Consider the following 22,389-nt stretch of genomic DNA (forward strand, 5'->3'; position numbering starts at 1 on the left):
CATTATGGTCCACTTTCCACGCCGAGGTCAAAAACCCCGTGGACCCGGGTATGCTCTAAGCAAGTTAATTGACAGTCACCAGATCACCGCGCGTTGTTGCTACACCGGCTTGCTTTAGCTGCTTACGATGAATGTGGTAATCGAGTAGAAGTGACAATCCTTTACAATAGACATAGACTGCGTTAAACAATAATCTAAGACAAGATATTTAAAAATTTAATTAAACTTATAAATATTCAGTACATTTGGTTAACGCTGAATGGTTATATTTTTATGTTATGTTAAAGTGTTTAAGAACATTAACAGCGAAAGGAACAAACGTATCGCTATAAAGAGTTATGATTTTCCATTTCAACGTAAGGCGATGTAGGTGAAGTATCATTACTGAATATGGGACGAGGGTGGATACAGGGTGATAGGTGAATGACCTCGTGTGACGTCAGTGCGACCTGATGCTGCCCGGACTCTAGAGCGAGCTTAACCCGAACTTTGACCTGATCAAAGTCTGTATTTACATAAATATTATTTATATATATATTTAAACGTAAGCATGCTCTGTATTGTTTATTACATAAATACGTTCATGAAATGTTTAATATTTCTCAGTAATTTTGTACGAGGACGTATTTTGTTTTATATCAAAATCATGCAGCTGCAGGTGCAATCATTTTTACTACTTCATAAAAACAGATTACATAGTTATGTAAATATATTAACAAAAGTGAAATTATTAATTATTTAAGATTATGAATAAAGTTTCTTTAGAATATCAAACATTGTGCGAACTGTAATATTAAGAAAATTCAATTGCACGAAATATTATTCTACTATGATCACATAGAGTAAATATATTTTATTTTAAATCGTTTTTCAAAATTATTAAATATATAACTATTTAAAAACATACGTCATTATTCCTTGCTAACACGAATATGTGATTATTATACGACAGGAACAATGGCATAGTATTATACTTTTTTTAATAAAACTAATAGATAATTAACTTGGTGGGTAGGTCTTTGTTTAAGCCCGTCTGGGTATTATTCGTCATATAATTTACCGCTGAAGTGTAATACTGTTCATTGCAGCGTTCTGGTTTGAAGGGTGGGAGAACTGGTGTAATTACCAGCATAAGGGACATAATAACTTAGTTTCCAAGGTTGGTGAAGTATAGGAGATGTGAGGAATGAATAAAATTTCTTACGGCGCCAACGTACGCTAACTTCCTTTTTTACTACACAGATTACAAATCACTTTATATTTCAGTAAATTTTTTTAGTCTTCATTTTACTTATCAATGAATTAAGAGAATGAACACAATGACGCAAACCTACTTTAAATTTCCTACGATATTTTGTAATATAAACTCTATTTAAATATACATAAAACTTAAATCAATAATAAAGATTAAGTAGTCGACGGACCTTCGGATGTTAAAAAACTATAATAGTAGTTACACAAGTACTATTGTTGAACAAAACGTCGTTGTAAGTAAGGTTACAACTGACGCATCAAAGGGATATGTTAGTGCTTCTTTTCATAGAATTATCGACGCTCATAAAAATGTCGTGTTTACGGCAGCTTGCGAGCTCTTAGCGGTAAATTAGTCGCCTTGGCCTAAAAACTGGTCTCCGCTCACCAACCGATTCGCCAATTCTAGATTTAGGTTTTCAGTTCAGTGGGTTGAGATGGACGCTTCCGATTCGGTAAGCGATGTTTTCGTCTAACGCATTATTTCGCCCAATCGGACGTTTATAGCAATATCTTTAGATTAAATAAAGGCGAGGCGATTCCGATTGAATTCGGTTGAAATTGTTTGCTTTGTCTTCATAGGATTGCGTCGCAATGATGAGGTCAGGCCGACGTGAATTGTTGACAAACCACAATTAAAAATAGCCTTATAGTATTTTAAATAAGTTTCTATTTAGGTAAATATTTATTGTTTACATTTGTTTAAGAACATTATACTTTCAATAAGTGAAAATAGACAACTACGAGAGCAACCGCCTGAAAAGAATGCCAAGGTTTTGTATTTTCATATTATTGATCCAGACCTGCCTTAGTTATTTCGAAATACTAATTTTGTGGCTTAAAAATATATGTTTTCAAAATTTCTTACAACTTTTTTAATTTAATAATAGATTTTTTGTTAGTTTATAAAACCGAAGAGCTCTTATCGATTTGATCATTTTAGTTACCTGTATTTCCGCCTGTCAATTACATATTTATAATTAAATAAAATTTGATTTCTTCATAATTTCTTACTCGCTCACTTCATCGATAGCACACTTTTAACATACCACCAGTAATTAATTTATTCCATAGAATGTGAAAAAAGCAACAATTTAAGCTTTCGCTTTCACACACTCGACAGAACTCTCTATAAATTAAAAATAATATTACTTTGCGATACAGATTGACATAATAACATAAGCATTTGTTAAATAATAGTGGGAAAGGGTATATACCGAAACTATCTGTCCATTAATAAGATGGATTTCTGAAAACAGACAATAACATTTAACATTGCCGCTTGACATTACTTATGGTAAAGACATCGGTATCATCAGTTACGTAGTTACTTCATAAAAAGTAAACAATTTTAAAATTTGGTGAAGGTAAGTTGAATACACCAAAGGGATCACGTAGGGGCGGGCGGCGCGTAGAACTTCTACACGCGCCCCTGCAGCGTGCGGCGGCGTAGCGCGGCCGCGCCATTCGCGCTGACGCCGCCGCCGGTCGCACGCGCCCCTCTCGCGTCGGCTCATGCGTCTCCCGTTAGATATGACTGTGACCGAGTGCCGCCGCCAGCAACTGGAACCCGTGGACCCACCCCAACCACCTACCAACGATGCCGACGTCCTGCTCGGCAGGGTCCTAGCAGGTGAGCCTTAACGATCTGATCGCATCACTGCTGCAGCCATTGTTTACCACGGCGCGTACAATGTTTATGTCGTTTTTTTTCTCATAAGTTTGTTTAAACATAATTCCTGCATTGCTTGCAATAACATGCTGCATTTCATTGTTTTATTTTCACACTAAAGTCGCAGCCGTTTGTCAGCGTTTATTTTGTTGTATTGCAAGTCTATCTAATCGGCGATAACTTACGTGTCCTTTATGCATATTGTTTATTGCATATTGTTTTATTAATAGTTAAGGATGTAAATGTCCTTTTCACTTTCTTACGCGTCGAGACATTCAGCGGAGGCGCGGGGGGCAGGCCGCGTATCTGGGTCAAGCGGAGTTCATTGCCCTCGGCCTTCCCGGCTATATTCGATGTAGCTAGCTAATCACCGCCGCCTGTATCGCACTACTTACGCTTATATTATTAAGCTTATATATTTCTAATTAAGAATTAAATAAACAGCATTTAATTTAAATGATCAAAATTTATTGATATAACATAATTTTAAACACAATTCTTTTTAAGTTAACTTCTTTAGTTTTAACGTAATTCTGCTCAATTACTTTAACTCTTTTATGAAAGCGAGCAATATGATCCTTTTTAATTCAGAAGTATGCAATATGTGAAACTTTCAAATCAGTCAGGCTGCTTAAAGTTGGAAACTCAATATGGGACATACAAACGGATAAGTACGATATTACATGTGAGTCTACGTTGGATAGTCGACATCATGGTCGAGTCGGGTTTCGCAAGTAGAGCCCATCGTTGAATGCCATTTTATTTTGGAGGCCGTATGCGCGCTCGGAGGGCCCGCGGTCAACGGCCCCAAGCGCTATCTAGGTCGCCTCAGAATAACCTAGCGCCGATACTCTAATAATAATCTAAGCCGAGCCTTGGGACATACTGTTGTCCTACTCTAGCCAGTGTTAAGCACAGTTCACACAAATAGCGACAATGCATGTTTCGCAATATCTACCGTAAAGGCAGCAGCTAACAAGATTTCACTGTCTCTTTCTCTCTTGAAAGCGAAGCTCACTTGACAGAACTAGTTGAATAAGATTCTAGACTCTTTCGAACTTAGCTAATCATGCAATTTTACATAACAAGCGACTTGCGCTCGGATCGAAGCTTATAATTATGATTAAAAAATGTAAACACATTCAACTTGTCCCGATTTTTTACTATAAAATTAAAATCGGAATCTATTAATTATTCATAATTAATGAATCAGATTAACTCATAAGCGGTCCCTTAGAACTTAAACAATTAAGAGTAGTATTAACAATTACATATTTAGACTCTCGATATAGATTCACCTTCAAAATTAAGGTCTCATATGAATGTTAATCATAATTAATAACACAAAAATCATATGACGTAATATTCTTAAATTTTAATGAGTCGAACGTAGGCGAAGTTACATACGAATCAAATACGATCACAAATGACAATGAATATTTAATGAGCAGTGATTTTAAAAAAAAATAGTGAAACAATGCGCTCATGTGACGTAGTCGCTCGCGCTTGTGGCGAGGCGAGCAGGCACGGGCGGTCGCGGGTAAAGGCAGCGCGGGGGGAGCGGTGCGAGCGGCGCGCGGACTCAGTATTGCGATCAAGGCCTCGAGTTCGTTCACCCGCTTGCAATTGGGTCACGCTCGCTGCCCTGCCCCGCGCACCCCACACAAATAACTGTATTAAACTCACACTAAATCCGTCCCTGTAATGTCACAATAACTAACAACTTGCATAATTACCTTAATTGTTTGGGAATTATTAAAACACTGCTGCGATCGATGACCTGTCTCTTAAAATCTAACCAGCCTTTGTGAGGGTCTGTTTATTGATAGTTTGTATTGAAAAACTAACAATGATAGCTTTGGTCTTACTTAAAACAAACAATATGTAGGATATGTAGTCTAATTACATGATAGGATGTTCGACGATGTAGCGTAATTGAGTATTACGTTGCTAAAGACAACTCGCGTCATCAATAGTTACATGAATGCTCATAAAACGGTCGTCGTCTTCAGCGAAAGTTGTCGGGGAAAAGTTGTAACTACTTGTCAGAAATATTCAGCAAGAAGCCGCGGTCTTAGGGACCTTTTTTTAAAGAGGTTATTTGGAACGTAGCCCACATCGCGCTCGTATATAGGCCGATTTCAAAATGAGGTTCAGAAACTCCTGTGCGAAATGAGGCTTCATGATTTTTGCTTTTTCTGATTAAAAATAAAATCTATTTATACGCGTTCAATCAGAATACTTGTGTATTTACAATCTTTTTGCATACATTTAAAAATAACGGGGACCATTCCAGATGCATTGAAGCGAAGGCACGAGATATCAATGGACCCAGTTGTTAGGCAACTGTGGCTTTAATTAGCTTAACCCGGTCAGGAGTTTGACCCGCGTATTCGTTATTCCATATAATAATCGATATTTAAATTACACTTAAAACTATATATTTTTTTTCTTTTTATGACCAGATTTTTTTATTTAATTACATACCTACATACAAATTAACTCAGGGCCATATATCTATTTAAGTTTTTGTGTCAGTGATTTTATACGTAAAAAACAACTTATTATTCATTATGTAACCGTAATGTTTAAATGTAGGGGTAGAGACACCAGGGGTATAACCGCGTGAAGAGGTGAGGAGGGAAGGGGGACGAGGCTGTAGGTCGACGCCCGCGCCGCCCTGACCCCAATACATTCAGCGCTCGCGTCACACCGCGCGGACCTCGCGTCCAGGCACATTGAGCGGAAAAAACCCATTGATTGTTACCACATCGACATTTCATAAAGCTATTGCAAAAACTTTAAGCATACATTTTACTTTAATATCTTACAAATTTCTCGAGCGATATATATCTATAAATATAATGTATTCGTGGTTGCTAAGACACATCTGCGTCAATTTTTATATTCACTTTTCATGTGCATGTTACTTGATTAGCTATATCATGAATAGAGGCTTTGACGAATTGTTTTTAAGTGGTTAGTTCGTTTAATTTTAAAATATTTACTAAAGAAATATTGTCGTATAGAAGTGAATGCAATACTGTTAGGACATCAAAATTCTATGAGTTTCAAAAGAATACAAAAAATTAGCCACTCATAAAATAATGCAATATGCCAAGGACAGCTGTATTGAAGGAGGGTGTTAAACAATTTGTCTTTATGTAATTTTTAATGAGGACACGTGTTGTCATTCTAAAAATAATTGTGGTCTACAAAACTGACAGTCCGAGAACACTAACGATAATAGCGCCAAAACCGCACTAAGTGTGTCAGTGACCTTATACAATGAGTTGTGGTTAGATTTTTTTAATTCTCGTAATATTTTCCTCTTAACCTGCTAACATGGCCGTTCTATACTCGTTCGTTTTGAGAACACTGAATCGGCTTGGTTCAGTTTTTTCTTTAATTTAGATCAGACGGAGCACACTTTAACAATATACACCATAGATATGTATTTGTATAATATTAATAGCTTATATCTAAACATCTAAAACCGTACCATTTTATTGGATCAAGATTCGAAAGATTAAAGACGTAACTATTACTTTTAGTAGTTTTCAATATATTTAATTGTTACTTAACAGCTGACCCCGATTTATACATAATATTTGAACAGATTAATTAATAAGAACATAAAAAATATGAGGCTTGAGTAAGTTACTTATTTTGAATATTACGATGTTAATTCGAAAAATGACTCGAATTGATAGAAAATTTCATTTGTGTAAAGAAATATGCGATTTAAAATCGACTCTAAAAGTTTTTAATACTAACAACCTTCAGGTACATCTTATTTTTACTAATAATAACAATCGGATTAAATAATCAGACATCTATACGATAATCGTGGGCACGAAATGACATGTTTTAATCGTTTTGACAGTTCGAATATCAAATTGGCTATACAATTTAGGACGTATGATTACATGTGTATGACTACGCAATTGTTACGCTTACACTAAGCTGAATTTGATGATTAACTCCGCTTGAGTCAGCGTTGACCCAGATGTGGTAGGCCGTGTTGACGGTAAGAGGGAATCTACGTGCTCCAAATACTCCGATAGTAGGTTAGGGAGCGGGGTCAACGAACTAAGCTGACTCTGCCCTCGACTGTTTCCGGGCGCTGTTGAATTTTGACATATACATAGTCTTACACATAAAACTTAAGAGCTCAAGGTAATAGAATGTTTATTAACAAAAATAAAAAAAATCCTGTATTAAATTATATATGTTCACGACGGCGCTATGTTATTATTTATATTACTAATTGTAATAAATTTGTTTTTGCAAGATGATTAAAAGTAGAACTTACTATCAAAGTATTATATTATTCGTATATCTAATAGAAAAAATATTAAGTCCAAATCATAAGAGAACTTTGTCGCGTTAACGCCATCTAGTGTCGAGTAGAATGTTGAAAAGAGATCCAATAGATGTCGCTTGCCTCCAGTAAATAACTCGTAACGAAAATATAAATTGAAAAACTTCTATACCTTTGTTATACATAGTTTACTATAACATTATTATATTTTGTTGTTTGATATTAAAACTTTTGAAATACTTACCTTACTTAAATACAAATATTATTATAATTTATTAAAAGTATCTAAGAAAACGAAGTAAAATAACTCGTAGTTTATAGTAAGTAAAAGTAATAATTAAATTTTTTGTTTTTTAATATATTTTACTACCTATATAATGATAATAAAAAAAATTAAATTGAGCTGACTAAACATTTTTTTCATATTTTATTTATATTGACTTATTGTACGCATTGCTGAAATATAAAATTCATTTTATAATACATTTCTATTAAAAAAAGAACCTAAAAATAGCGGGGTAGGAGAGCTCAGGCAGCTGTGGGCGTAGGGTGGTAGCGGGTGAGGCGGCATATGACCGTGAACTCGGCCGACCCCTGCCCCGTACTACGTCCCACACATTTCATTTCCCCAACATTGAATCCATTACGAGTGAAATACAGTTTCGAGATATAATTAGAACAATAAAATCTCCTTTATTTATTCGTAATTTTGTCTAGTTTCTGATCTTAATTATATATAATTGAGAATAATAATATGACTAATTTAGTTAGTTTTAACTTTTTACAGTGTTTATCAATACTGAATTCGATAAGGCTATATCAATTTTCAGGATACAATAAGTGACAATCAAAGAATATTTTCTGTGGTTCACTTTTATTGTGTTGTTGTTTACGACTCTTTTTCATTTCGCTATATTAATATCATCATAATGTGTAACAACAAATCAAAACACTTAGGGTCTAAATATAATAGGGGTTGTGAAACGAAGAAGGGGCTAATTATAAATTAAGGCAGACGGGGGCGGTAGGGGGTTAAATTGACGTCAGAGGGCGCATGCGCGACGGTCGCCCACGCGTTCGCACCGCGTCCTGACACCGCTTTCGCGCCAAACTGTTGTCGGTTGCGCGCCGCGCGGCGGTCATAATCAAAACCTATCCGTCAACATCATGGAAGCCAGACGCGTTGACAATAATATGTTGCCACCTAATCGAGTAGCAGGTAAGACATAAACATTTACAATTTGAATCCATCGACAATTTTTTATTATTATTTGACCCGGCGGTCATTCAACTTCGACCTCGATCTTAATAGCGCGTCGAATCACGGTTTTACTCTTACGTTATTTAGCATATTATTAGGTCTAGAAGGGTTTTCCGAATCGATGCGTTGCATACGTTATTCACTGAAACGGGCCCTGTCGGTGTTTTCCCAGCTTGCAGATTGAGTTCGTAGCTTTGTATATCGTTTCATATTTATAGAAAATTGTAGTGTAGTTCTCGATAAACACTGTTACATAACAATTTGATTGACGGTGATTTATTATTATAATCCGTTTGACAAAGCTTTATCGATCATTTCTACAAAAAATGAAATACTGTTTACATTCCTTCGAGACTAGAAGTATCAAATACAAATGTCTAGCTAACTACTTCCCATTAAAATAAACTTGCAATGAAAACCAAAATGGAACACGGTTATTAATTGCACAAATTATCAATTGATAAATATATTTTTATTTATATTGACAAAAACACTTTGGTATAATAAATGATAAAGCTATATGTTTTTGGTAGCGTTGACCGAGTGTGTGCTGACATGCATGTCGTATTCAGACCGGAACCTGCTAGCTCAGTCCTCAGCCCTGCAGCGGTCGCCGCGCTCCATCGCGCCCATGCGCCACGCGGCCATGCATATTGCATCGTGCACTCACATCCGTTCCACTTTTACGCATATCCTCTCCGACATATATGTAACTTCTGAACTCTGAATATCGATTTATATAAATAATACGAGCTATACCGCGATCTTGTTTACCTATACATTGTTTGTAACTTAAGGATAATTTCATTCTTGGCGTACAAAGTTCTACAAGTTGAGCCATGTTGCGAACATTATTATGTCAAATTTCAATCAAATTTATTCAGTTGCTTGTACCAGTTACATGTAAACTGAATAAATATAGTTTCGTGTATATACCGACACTAAAACAAAAAATAGTCATTATAAAAAATATATATACATGTTTTGCTTCGCTTAATATATGATATCCGTCTTCAATATACATAGCCTCGAAAATGTTTTATTAGAAGTAAAGTAAGTCAGATTAAAACGATGGTATATTTGTGAAAAATGGATCTATGATTTTTGTAAACAAAGGCCATTATTTAAATAAGCCCCATCTCGCAATCGAATTTACAATCAATATTACTCAAACGGTTGAATTAAATCCCCTATTACACACGTGGTAAATGTTGTTAAAACATCTCATCTTAACTGATTCCAAAGTGCTTCATTCCGAAGAGCTTTTTTATTAAATTAACTTAAAAACAATATACAGAGTAATTTATAAAGTTGTTTAAGTATGACTGACAACTGCAAAGATATCAGTTAATCAATTTAAAAAGTACTTCTAAACGAGAACTTTCACATTTCGTACCTTGAAGTCAATTAGATAAATTGCTTTTTAAGAAAGTATAAGAAAAATCAATATGTTTTTTAAAATAATTACGTAATCACAAGTTTTACAAAGTATTCAGTTTAAAGTCCAACAAGAATGAAGGAAATAGGACCCCAGGCAATTCTAATAACGAATTTCTATTACACGAGCGCTTAGACAATCTTCTTACAAGAATACCAAATATATGCCATAGAAGTTTTACTTTCTAAGGCGGCTTATCATTTTCTACACATATCTTAATGGGAACGTTATGGTCTTTAGAGTGTAAATTTTCCTTAAAATAAAGCCGGCGTATTGCACAGGATGGTTTCAATCTGCTTCAGCTCGAGGGCTCCTTTCAAGAAATTGTAAAGCGAGACTCGACGTCGCCCTACACAGCTGCAGAGGAAAAAATAGGTGTGTGACTGAGTGTGCGTCTAGTACGCGACTATGTACTTAGAGTGCATCGCTCCCGGGCGGGTGTCGTCGCACTGCATATAGGCCAGTGCACGCGGTGCCCGAGCCCCCCGCGCGCCCGCTCCCCGCTGCACCTCGCGATTTTCCATTTCCATCGTCCCGCTCGCTAATTTCAGTGCGCCGCGACGCGCGATGTCGTAATGCAGAGAAATTCCACAAACCTTTCTCCGAACGTGTCTATTGCCTTCCGCTTTAGGGCGCCTGACCCGACTCGGATAGACAGGGAAACTGCTGTTATGCAACTCCATTACACCAGCTTATTAGTTAAGTCCGCTTCGTATGTATTGAGAAGCATTTTTCCATATTTTATATTTTAAGTGTCGGCTTATAATATTATGTACTCGTAAAGCTTCTTATTAAATTATAAGTCGTCTAAATTTATTATAATTTTTTAACGTTATCATAATATTATAGGTGATCAAAGTGGGCCAGTTAAATTAAACAATCGTTTACTTTTATATTTATTGCTTTAATTTTTACTTTTCCATATTATAAATAACCTGCTACGTTTCGAAATCTAATTACACAAACCTTTCAAGTTGAAGATTAATTGTAACGATCAACCTTAATTACCAGAATGATATCGATATTGCAAAGAACGCCTTTGGCCTGTCATATATGGGTTCAAAGCGCTCAGTGACGCAGTTGCATGTCAAGAACGTCGTATGAGCGCAGTGTGAGTGGGTGAGTTACGGCATTATGGTGGCGAGTGCGCGGATGTAGTTACAAGTTCCCGCGGTCGTTGGCCGAGCGATGCGTGCGCGACTCCCCTATATCGGCTAACTGTGGCGCGGAAACTAATTCTCGCGTCCCACAGTCGCCAGTCGGCTACGATCCTCGCACTCTTACTTTATTCAAATTCGAATCCATAACTTGTTGACTATGAATGAGACCTACATACGAGTCTCGTTCCTATAGTTCAGACGATTCGCGCCAAAAGGTATTTCGTTTTTACTGTCTTAAAATTTAATATGAAGCCTTCAAATATGAATAAGTAATAATAATGCAGAGCGAATGCGTGAACGCGGAAACGGTTTGTGCCGTTAGGTAACTGTACAGGTCTAGTCTAGAACAATCCTGTGCGGGCTCGCTGATAGGATCGGACGACACGTCCTGAATTGATGAGCATTTTCGTAACATTACATACTTTCAAAAACCTATACAAGATACTATTTAATGTAAAGACAGATTTCACACACACAAACAAACACACCAAGTAAATACAACATCTATATTCACATAATACTATTATATTCATTTCACGGTATTTAAGTTACAGTGTTTATTTTATTACAAGACTCAAACTATTTTTATAACGCAAATATTTCTAATATTGGAGATATAATCAAAGTCAAAGGTAAAATCCATCATAATATTAGTAGAAAGAATAAAAATATTAATGCCATATCACAAATCTACTTAAGTAAATTATAACAGCATTATAAATGTAAACAGTGCAATATCAAAACAGCAATTTTCATTTATAAAACGTATCGTAGCAAGCAATTTTCGAACTATTTATAGCCTAGGCAAAGGTAAGGGATATAAACCGGGGTGTAAGGTGAATGACCGTGGTCGTCGCATTGTCGTACGAGTGTCGCCACAAGTGACACTTCACATAAGTTCTGTCCGCTGCATGCAAATTCGTCCTTATGACATCATAAACTTTCTACGATATTGCTCAATCGATTATAAAACTATACTCAGAAAGTAACACCTAATTTCTATTATATTACACTTTGTAGAACATTTCAAAAACTTTGATTTAATTTCTAATATAATAATTAAATATAAAAAAATATATTTTTATCAGCATATTTCCTATACTGACGTAAATAGCGTCCTTGAAGCGATACAATTGAATAAATATCGTATAAGGAGGGGTCAGTCACCCTTTTATTGTTTAGTAGTCAGACTGTTTATAATGTGCTATCGATGTAATATTCCTTAATACTATTCAATATCTCATAGTCATTATACAACAGACATATTCACCGAATTCTAGTAATAACATTGTAAGCGTCGGCAACAATTAATAACATGCGGCCTGCCTAGCAAGGGCATTGCCCTTCCGTAACGAGCTATCGTGCTATGATCATCGACTACGATGTTTAGTTTACTTGTACGTAATCTAAATCCAAGACAAAAATGGAACAATAGAATAAAACAAAAATAATATAAAGTTCATTCTTATATTTGAATGCTGATAAAATTAAATATTTTTGTTCTTTTAAATTTGATAGTGTAAAAAATTCAAATTTTTAAGTATGATTTTTTTTATAAGATAAAACGTTTTTTATGCTCTTCGTTAATATTCTTTTATCTTTTATATAAAAAAATTTGTTTCGTCTTTCCTTAGAAGTCAAAACGCGTGACTCTAACTGTGATGTCTCGATGTTTCACGCGCTCCGGAACACTGACTCACTCCGTCATTTAACACACAGAGCAATAACACTTGGCTTTTTGAAAGATTGCTCACAGCTTTACTAGAAACTATTTAAATATTGCTTTAGAAGCACGCTAATAAATTGAAAAAAGCGATGCGGTTTTTTATCTCTACTCGGAACCCGTATGCGAATATAAGGTCTAAACTTTAATGAGTTAGGAAACGAGTAGGATAAACCGAATCGTTGGACATTCTTTTAACACACAGAACTCCTTTGTTTAGTACAAACAAACGGTGAAGCGACTGCATTATCAGTGACATACATAGCTCACTCGATAGCACAGCGACGATAAGCCGAACAAAACATCGTTTCGGTACATTGACCCAGAATTATATAAAAAAGCCCTCGATTTTGATAACGACGTGACAATGACATTTCGTGTTGACCACGCGTATAGTGAATGGTATAATAAAAGTCTTTGTCATCGAAATCGATTATTTACATAAGGAATTTTGCAGTTATAAATAAATATCAACAGTACCTAGAGTACGGCCCCGGATATTTGATATATTAATTACTTTCATCATAATTATTCGGGATGTTATTAAGGTATTCAACACGTGGCCAATTTGAATCAAGCGGTGCGTGGTGTGCGAGCGGCTACGGGTGTCAGGCGGATAGTCGGATACATGTCAACTTTCTCGCGGTTACGTAACGCGGCTCGCGGAGAGATGTACTAGAACGTTCGGAGTCATCGACCACGGAACTTACGACACTCGCTTGTGTACATTCGAACTTCGAGAAATTTAAAATTAAATATTGTTATAAAGAATTTGGAAGTACATTTAAAGTGTTCTTCGGTAGTATCTTCTTGATGAAATCAAAATAAATATTTGATATAAGAAATTAAGTCAATTACCTGCTTTGATTTGGTACACACGTGATAATATTAAACGTCTTAAGAAAACAGTCATGTCAGTTTTACTTATTTCTAGTTTACGTCAAAGTGTTTTTCAATAAATATTTATAGAATACAAAAGAAAAAGTGAATAAAATCGTTTGCCACAGCTTACTGTATTATTAAACCAAGTCAGTAGAGTCCACATGATCGCTTGCGATTTAGCGCTCTACATCTCATGATCTCATTCTGCAAGTTGCAACATCCTGCGGCCAGTATAATGGCAATAGTTCTGTCGACATTTATACATTGCGTGGCGATGCTGCGTTGACAGAATGATGATAGGTATAATTCTGATATCTGTTGGCATCCGTAGCCGTAGCCCGTGGGTCGTCGCTCGCACAGAGGTCAACGCGCGGCGCCATCTCCAGATGAGCTTAGCGTTCGAGACTGTATCAGCGATTAATATCAATACTTGTCTTATTTAGTATTACCATCATTTATTTTTTCATCTTCAATTAACGTTAATTAGTGGCCAGTGGTTTAGATCGAAGTACACTTATTTGTTCCTTATTTTGTGTGAGATTTGAGATTTTTATGAAATATTTATATATTTTGTATCTAACATCAGTAAGTCAATGTCATGCTAACACATCTACTTCGAATTTAAAGATAGTTGTAAATAGGTCAATATCAAAACAATGTTATTATTTATTTTGGACATGAATTATTTATTTATTTGCTTTGTTTATTTATCCGATATCTGTTATGTCGGTCAGGAGAAAAGTAAATATTCGTCGGTCGCCCTTTAAATGATATCTTTCTTAAGCTAAGAAATGTTTAAAAAATCATTATATAAAATACGCGGAACAAAGAGCGGATAGACGGAAAAAAGAGCAAAGTTTAAGAATTGGCGAAACAAATTGCATGATTTTGGATTAGTTACGTGGACAGTATCATTAACATTAGCGGACGGCTAACACAAGTGAAGGGGCGGAGGTAAGCCATGACACATCAGCAATTATAAGTGTGGAGGCGTCATTGAACCCGTGTTATTGCGAAACAACGGAAACCAGTCCAGTGCCCCCCCCCCTCGCTCCCTCCCCGCAAGACCCGCTGCTCCTCGCGCACTACTCTACACCTGCTGCGAATTTTTAAAATCCTAGATTATAGTTGACATGCGGTCACCTCCGATATGGACGTGATTGGCATTAATGGTATGCCGATTATATCATCTAAAGCTGTATTCCAATATATTAAGATTTGGTAGCGACAACCCAAAATATCAACTGCTAACGATCCCAACTATGTCAATAAAAACAAAAGTTTGATGTAAAGTAGGAGTAAGAAAAGAGTTTATCACTAACATACACATCAATCGTTCTTCGAATTAGTCATGTAGAACAACACAAGTTGAAGATAAAAGAAAAACGAGTTGTTTTTGCTCAGTAGTGTAAATAATAATTATGTCATAGAATGGTTATGCTGTCGTTACATCGAACAGCAGCGACCTAAAAAATGACGTGGCCGATAGTGGTATAGTCAGGGACAACGGCCGCGCTGCCTCATTCGCAGGAATTGCAGGTAGGCTAAGGGGTTAAAGAACTCTAGTGCACTATATCAAATACCATTGAACTCGCTCTGTCCCACTCGCACTATGCACCCCGATGCATCGCTCGCACGCCTCATCGTGCGAATCCTGTCCGATTACGCGCTACGCATGCGTATGACATGATCTACAGATACTTAACTACTATTCACAGAGCAATGCGCCATACCTGTTTCAAAATAAAAATACAGCCGCACATGTTAAACTTCATTCAAAGTATCATCCTGTTATGCATTATTGAACATTATTATATTATGCAACTTCAATTTTTGTACACCATTTGCAATTTCGTTGTGCAAACATAATAACAATCATTAAGTGTCACATACATAGTATCCAATTCAATTACCTAAACCACTCACTTACCTACTTTACAACTATTATTTTATTACGTTCAAATTACAATATCGACTGACATTACTTAATTCAAAACATGTAAATTGAACACAACTAATTAAATTGAAATACTTTATGCGTGTATTCGTATTCGGGCGCTAATTGTTATAGAATAACATCGTAGTTATCGTACGAAAACAAAATGTCATGTCCGAAAGTAATTCCACGTCCTTTGTTTAGAAGTTTAGCACTAACCATATGTCAATAATCAAGTGTAACGAGTGGAAAGTTCAAAGAGGGCATCGACTCGTAGCTAGCCTGCGAGCCGGTCGGCGGTCTTTGCCGCGCACTCGCTAGAAAATCGAGTTAATTCGCATTGCGCACGACATTTGATCGGCCAGCGTCGATGTCGCCTCGATCAGGAAGAGATAACCCGAGATAATCTCGCGATCAAGGTTGCTTTGCATAAAAACATTCGAGTTTACCAATTACCTTAAACTATCGCAAAACCTGTTTAGAACTCTTTTCAATAACTTATTATTGATAACACACTTACGGAGATTTTGTTTCTTAGTAATTATTAGTTTTGACTTGTATAAATATTACATTAAGATTATTACAAAGATGTCCATTTCTTTCTGTATGAGATATTTCGAAGTAAAGAATAAAAAAATCTATATTTTAGTGCAAATGCTGACCTTGCGAAGCTAAGATATGACAAGATACAGAAGAAAACATGATTACGATAGCAATGTCAGTCAAAATATTAAATTCCGCTAATCTGCACTCATGAAAATTATTAAAAACATTTTTTGGTAGTCCTTCGTAAGAAAAGTAAGGTTAAAACATTTAATTCTGCTTATAATATTTTTCATTCATTCTTATTTATATAAAAAAAATCGATGGAATGTATTGTATCTCAGACGGATATAATAATATATGACAAAATATTGCTATGAATAAGAAACAAACATTATATAAAAGAAAAATAGAATTATAAAGACAATAACTATATAAGAACACGAGCAAACCGTGACTTTAAAAAGACAATGATAACTTCAAGGTAAAATGATAAAATGTCAATGAACTTGATAAAGAGAAATTTAATTGCACGTAGGCGATATACAATATATTATTTTATTTGAAGCGATTTAATCTTTGTAAACATTCTCCCGCCTGTACCCAACTGTGAAACATTTAAATTTTTAATTTATTAGCGTTATGTTAATTTAATTGTCAAATTTGTACCCAAGTGACCGAAATTATGCATACTGTTTTGGTATTGGGGATACAAACTGAAGACGCTTATATAAATAATGCCAGGCAAATTGAAGCCTGATCACGCGCCCTGGTGGCCAATGTGGTGTGGCCAAACTGAGAACCTTTTGCACAAACCACGTGCTTGCATTTCTCGTAGACTTAAAAGATTGCTACAAACCTCCTTAATGCTTGCAACAAAGCTAAAAATGCTTGCTAATGTATATTTTTATTAAAAGAAGTCGGCATTTATATAAGAGTAATTATAATGTTACTAAAATACAAAATCATTCGTTTTACATATTTATAACTTTTTTTTTTGTAATTAAATTATAATTATAAAATATATTTTTTTATATTTTATAAGATTTATTCCTGTACGAATAAAAAACCAACCGTTTTATTATGTTAAGTCAATATTTCGTCGAAACACTTTTAAAACTAAATTAGAATTTGAATGAAAAAAAATTGGCAGATATCTCTGCCAAATATCCACTTCGGATAATATGACATTTTTTAAAATACGTGTTACATTTTTAAATTATTCTAAACGTAGTTGAAATATGACTATTATTCAGCACTATTTTGTCAAAATACTTCATGTATAAGCAATCGCAAATGATTAGCATGCGATATCGAACTTTCGATGAGACTATTTTCAATTCAAGGATATATATCCAAGTATTCATGCTTTAGTCGTAAGCAAGGATGTATGATGTTTTACAAATAATATTTTGTTTATTTCATGTACATATAGATTACGTCACTCTCAAAACATATTAGCTTATAATATTATTTACATTATGTTCTTAATATTATGCACGCGATTGAAAATTTTCTGGACAAGTTATTTGGATAGCATAGCTATAAAAAAACAGTATCCATATTATAAATATTATATGTGTTATAAAGGAATACCGGATAGTAATTTTGAAAAACAACATCACAGTGACACAGTAAGACGAGTAATAATTATGATTTTAAAAAGTAACTCTACTATAGAGCAGTAATATTCAATAATATGACAAGCGTTTTGAACAAAAGGAATGTCTTATAAATTGGTGAAAAAGGCCAGCTTGTATGTAGGTAGTGTATTTTCGCTTTGTTAGCGACTGCGTGGTGTGTATCTAGCCGTAAGCCGACTATCAACGTCGACACTTGTTTACTACGTCGCTCGCAGACCTTGAGATTCGGCAGCGGTCACTGGCCCGAGCCTTCACGCCAATATTATACATTTTTTATTATCAACCACTCAACTATTTGCACTGGTAAGCTAGAATTACAGAAATCGACTAATCTACCTCTCATTTGATAATTATAACATATTTATTAATTATTGTTATTTAATTCTCTGACATTGGTAAAGCTATATTATTTAATAAAATTAAAAATAATTTTCACTCAATAGCGTTTAAAATAGAAGACACAGTAACGTGGTTTACTTTTTTTTGGTAGACTATAAAAACGATTGTCTAATTACATTAAATAAATAACTATCATTAATGTTTCGTTCTCTTTCGTACATATTCCGAGGAAAGTTAATTTAAAATTATACTCGCATGTGTTAATGAGCGCTTTTAACACATTTCAGGCTACATTGTGTGGGTTACAATAACGAGAACACACAGACGTAGCGTCGTGTTGTGTTGGTCATTGCCGATTTTGGTGGAAGTTTCAAGGACGACAAGCTCGGGTTCAGTAGCCACCTTCGACTGTGAATGACACCATTTCGTGCATTGACCTTATACATTTCCTGTGCGGCAAATAAAACTCAGTGTCGATATGTTAACGTGACTTCATTTATAATACATACTTAATGCGCCATGTATTTAAGTTTTAAATAATTCCGAAACAGAAAACTAATGTATTTATTTAAATAGAACTAGTTAATCTAATTTTTATTACGCAAAAACCAAGATTGTTCCACTTGATATACTTCTACATAAATTATTTATACAGATACTTGGTATGCAACCTATTTAATGGTTTTGTTTTTATTTTGTTACAGGTAAGTGAATGATACGACATCGGAGTTAACCTCGTGCTATCAGCGAGTATCGGTAAGATTCGGCCGACGCAAGTTATGATTGCACGTAATGCGTTCTCGTTAGAGCACAATGCACCAGGTAGCAGGCTGCAGTGGTGAAGTCAGTCACCCCGTCCTAACGGCGCTCGCCCTATAGCCGCTTGACTCGCGAACAGCTACTCCCGTCATCGCGCCGCAATTGTCGTGCAATCGCTTACTAATGCAACTGCAACTGTACTCCTAATGCATACGTAATATCTTCGACCGCATCCATAAATTCTCGCGCCTTCCCGGCCTCTACCCCTAGAAATTGTGTATTCATTTATTCGTCATAAATCAAACAACTAAGTTAAGTTACATTATACTTTGAAAAGCGTTAATGATGTCCGAATGTCCTGCTGAGTCCTCGGCGGTAAACCGACCGCAAACAAAATCGCCGCAGTCGTGCATTGTTACAGCAATAAACGTCAACGTTACAGCTGAATTGAACAATTGACGTCTGAGTTTTGGACGTAACAATGTTATTCTTGTGCAAAAAACGTACGATCCTGAGAACTATTTCCTTCAACATACAATTTTACTTAGTATAAACAGAGTTGTTAAAAAATGACTTGATTTATATACGCGATTAATCAAAAAGAGTGCAAACTTTAAGCTATCTTTTAAACCTACAACTGAACTATGATTGTCAAAATTGTGAATATATTGCAAGATATCCCGCTGATATTTTATCATTAACACTAAATATTTGAATGAGGGTCCTTCGTTTATATCGTTTAGCGAAGACACAATGCAACTTCAATCTGGGAATGTCGGTTACGAACCGTCCCAACAAAAGGAAGCTCAAAAAAGTAATCTTAAAAAGTTCAGACCCTCGTTTTTGTCCCAAAAAGGTTTAGATTAAACAATAATTTATTTTTTCCAACTTCACAAAAGAGTTGTATCGCGAAAATCGTAAGAAGATACACATATTCGGGCAAAAAATTGGACGCATTACCTGTTAGTGAAATCTGAGATGAAAAGAAAGGGTAGGTCGATTCGCGCCGTGGATTTTTTGCGAGCGGTAGTTTTTGTACAATTCTTTTAGTAAAAAACTTATAAAATGGTATCCTTTAAAATCGAAATTAAAAGGAAGTCAGCTTAAGGGTTAAAAAATTTGTATTGAAACACATTGTTCTCCTGGCAGATGGTTTAATTTTCTTGATGCTCGATGCCCTCACGATGATATAGGTCAAAAATAATCATTCCTTCGTAGATCTTTTAGGATATAAATAAAAAAAATATGTTTGTCGTCACTTTGATATTCAACAATTAAACCACATTGCCTGATATAGGCAACATGAATAGTAAAACTTCAGTTGAATATAAAGTTGTTCTGTTTTGCATTTTGTAATAAGTACGCTATCCTTGTTTTACTAAAACAATGAACAAAAAAAATATAAACGAAATAAAAATAACGTTCAACATTGAACTACTTAAAGTCTAAAAGTCTTTATTATTTTCATTAAACGTGCATAAAATGTTGATCATGATTGCAAGCATTGGCGCGCTCTGACACATAAATACCTATGTGTTGATTTTTCGCTAAATAAAATTACTCGCTGTATTTTGTATTTAATACTAATTCGTTTTAATCAAGATGTAGTTATATTTTTTGAGAATTGAAAATCATTTATATATTGAACGATGGCAATGTAGTACAGACGCGGTGGGAACCGTTACACGCACTCGCGGAGTTGAGTGCACGCGCGCGCGGTCGCCGACACCACTAGTTATTACCGTCCCCACTCCTCGACTATAGAAAATTCTTTGCCACTATTCTCTCTTACATAAGATAGCAACTGTTGTTAAATAACCTCTTAAATATTACTCGTGATATGATTATAGGGTAGGAATTCCGATCGACCATATGCATGCCTCACACATTCGTGGAGACGTGGCACGCGCGAACATGTGCGAATGTACACCCATACACGCGTACTAAAAAACTATCATCCCGCCCCGTCATTATAGAAATAAGAAATGTAAAAAACTTCCGTATACCTACCTTTCGACTTTTACTAACAACGAGATACCAGGAGGCGGCTTCGTTTCACCGCCAGCTGGAAAACGAGGAAGTGCACACAATAGTACGCGAGCCACGAAAAATTATTATTCCCGATTGCCAAAAATCGAAACCACCCAAAAATAACCAACGCTATACAATTATTAAACTTTCCGCCGTATGTTATTTAATTATATAAATTATTTAACGTTTAACGACTACTTCATTGTTAAACATTTTTTACACGGATGAAATTATTTAGAGAAAGCAATGTATACTTTCCATTCCTTTTTGAATGATAGCTTTATAAATAATATATCTTTAACTGTAGACTTCAAATTGAACTGGATGTATATGCCACCGAACGCATCGTTATCAATAAAATAATTGCCTCAAAGGAGTTATAGTTTAGGATCAGCATAAATTTATGGCATTACATTTATACAACAATAATCTGCAGGCTTATGGCAACACTGAAACATTTATGACATTATAGAATAATCTGTAATATTCATATATTTTATAGAAGCCATTTTGATCTGTTATTATTAGTTTTCAGTGTCAAATTTATGATAAACACTTAAAGTAAGCTGTTTTGTGGCACACTCTGCGCATGACTTTGTTGTAAGGTTTATTATTAGCATAATACATGTAATTCCTAAAATATAGAGGAAATTACTTCACACACATTGCATCAGAGTGGGGGCACCATGCGGTAGAAAAAAGTGATACAAACCGGTTTGTGATGAAATGAAAGTCGGCTACCTATAGGTATTACATATTACTTTCTCTTGCCTCGCAATATGCACTCGAAGTTCAAATAATTCTGTTGATTGCATGGATGAAAAATGCACAGTGTTATATATTAAGCGATTATACTTGTTAGTTAATCTATAGTAGATTTTTTAAAAAAATCAAACACTATAATAAGTGGGTTTGTTACTAATTAATTACTAACAAAAAATTTAACTTATATGATAAACAGAATGAGGACTCCAATCTACCCCACTTTATTTAACTTATTCTCCAATATGCGTCACGTTTTAAAAATATCTAGGGGGAAGGTATTAGGTAGGTAGTGATTTAAATAAAGTCAAGGATCATTTGCGTCGCAAACAACGACGGGGTCAGTAGACTTCAGCGCGCAACCGCCGAAATTATCGCGGCTTTACACGCGCCGTGCGGCCAACGAACGCACCAAGGCCATGGTGGGTACTCGCCCCTCCCCGCGAGCCCCTCGCGATTATCTCCTCACAAACCATTGCTCCAGCCTCGGAAACTGCGCACTTATTACCAAATCCCGCCAACCAACAAAAAATTCAAGGAAATATATTTCAAAGTCCAACCAGAGTAGCAGGTCGTATTAAAAAGATAACTTCAAAATAACATGTCTTTCAATGTTGATTAATATTGCTTTAGTCAGTCAAAAAGTGATGGCCTCATTTTAATCG

The 22,389-nt window shown here is 35.4% G+C and overlaps 1 protein-coding gene across 2 annotated transcripts in view; it reads left to right on the top strand.

Moving 5' to 3' along the window:
• Window positions 1–22,389, top strand: part of LOC124533912 (ecdysone-inducible protein E75) — an 82,083-nt gene that overhangs the window by 38,519 nt on the left and 21,175 nt on the right. Inside the window, exon 1 of one of the 2 annotated variants that reach the window (XM_047109495.1) lies at window positions 2,715–2,884. The exons of the other annotated variant lie outside the window; for it this stretch is intronic. Within the exon in view, the coding sequence (XP_046965451.1) occupies window positions 2,767–2,884 (118 nt within the window). The 5' untranslated portion in view covers window positions 2,715–2,766. Of the gene's footprint in view, window positions 1–2,714; window positions 2,885–22,389 lie in introns of those variants that run through there. 2 annotated transcript variants of the gene reach the window in all.

This window comes from Vanessa cardui, chromosome 11 (genome assembly GCF_905220365.1).
Source record: "Vanessa cardui chromosome 11, ilVanCard2.1, whole genome shotgun sequence".
Taxonomy (NCBI): domain Eukaryota; kingdom Metazoa; phylum Arthropoda; class Insecta; order Lepidoptera; family Nymphalidae; genus Vanessa; species Vanessa cardui.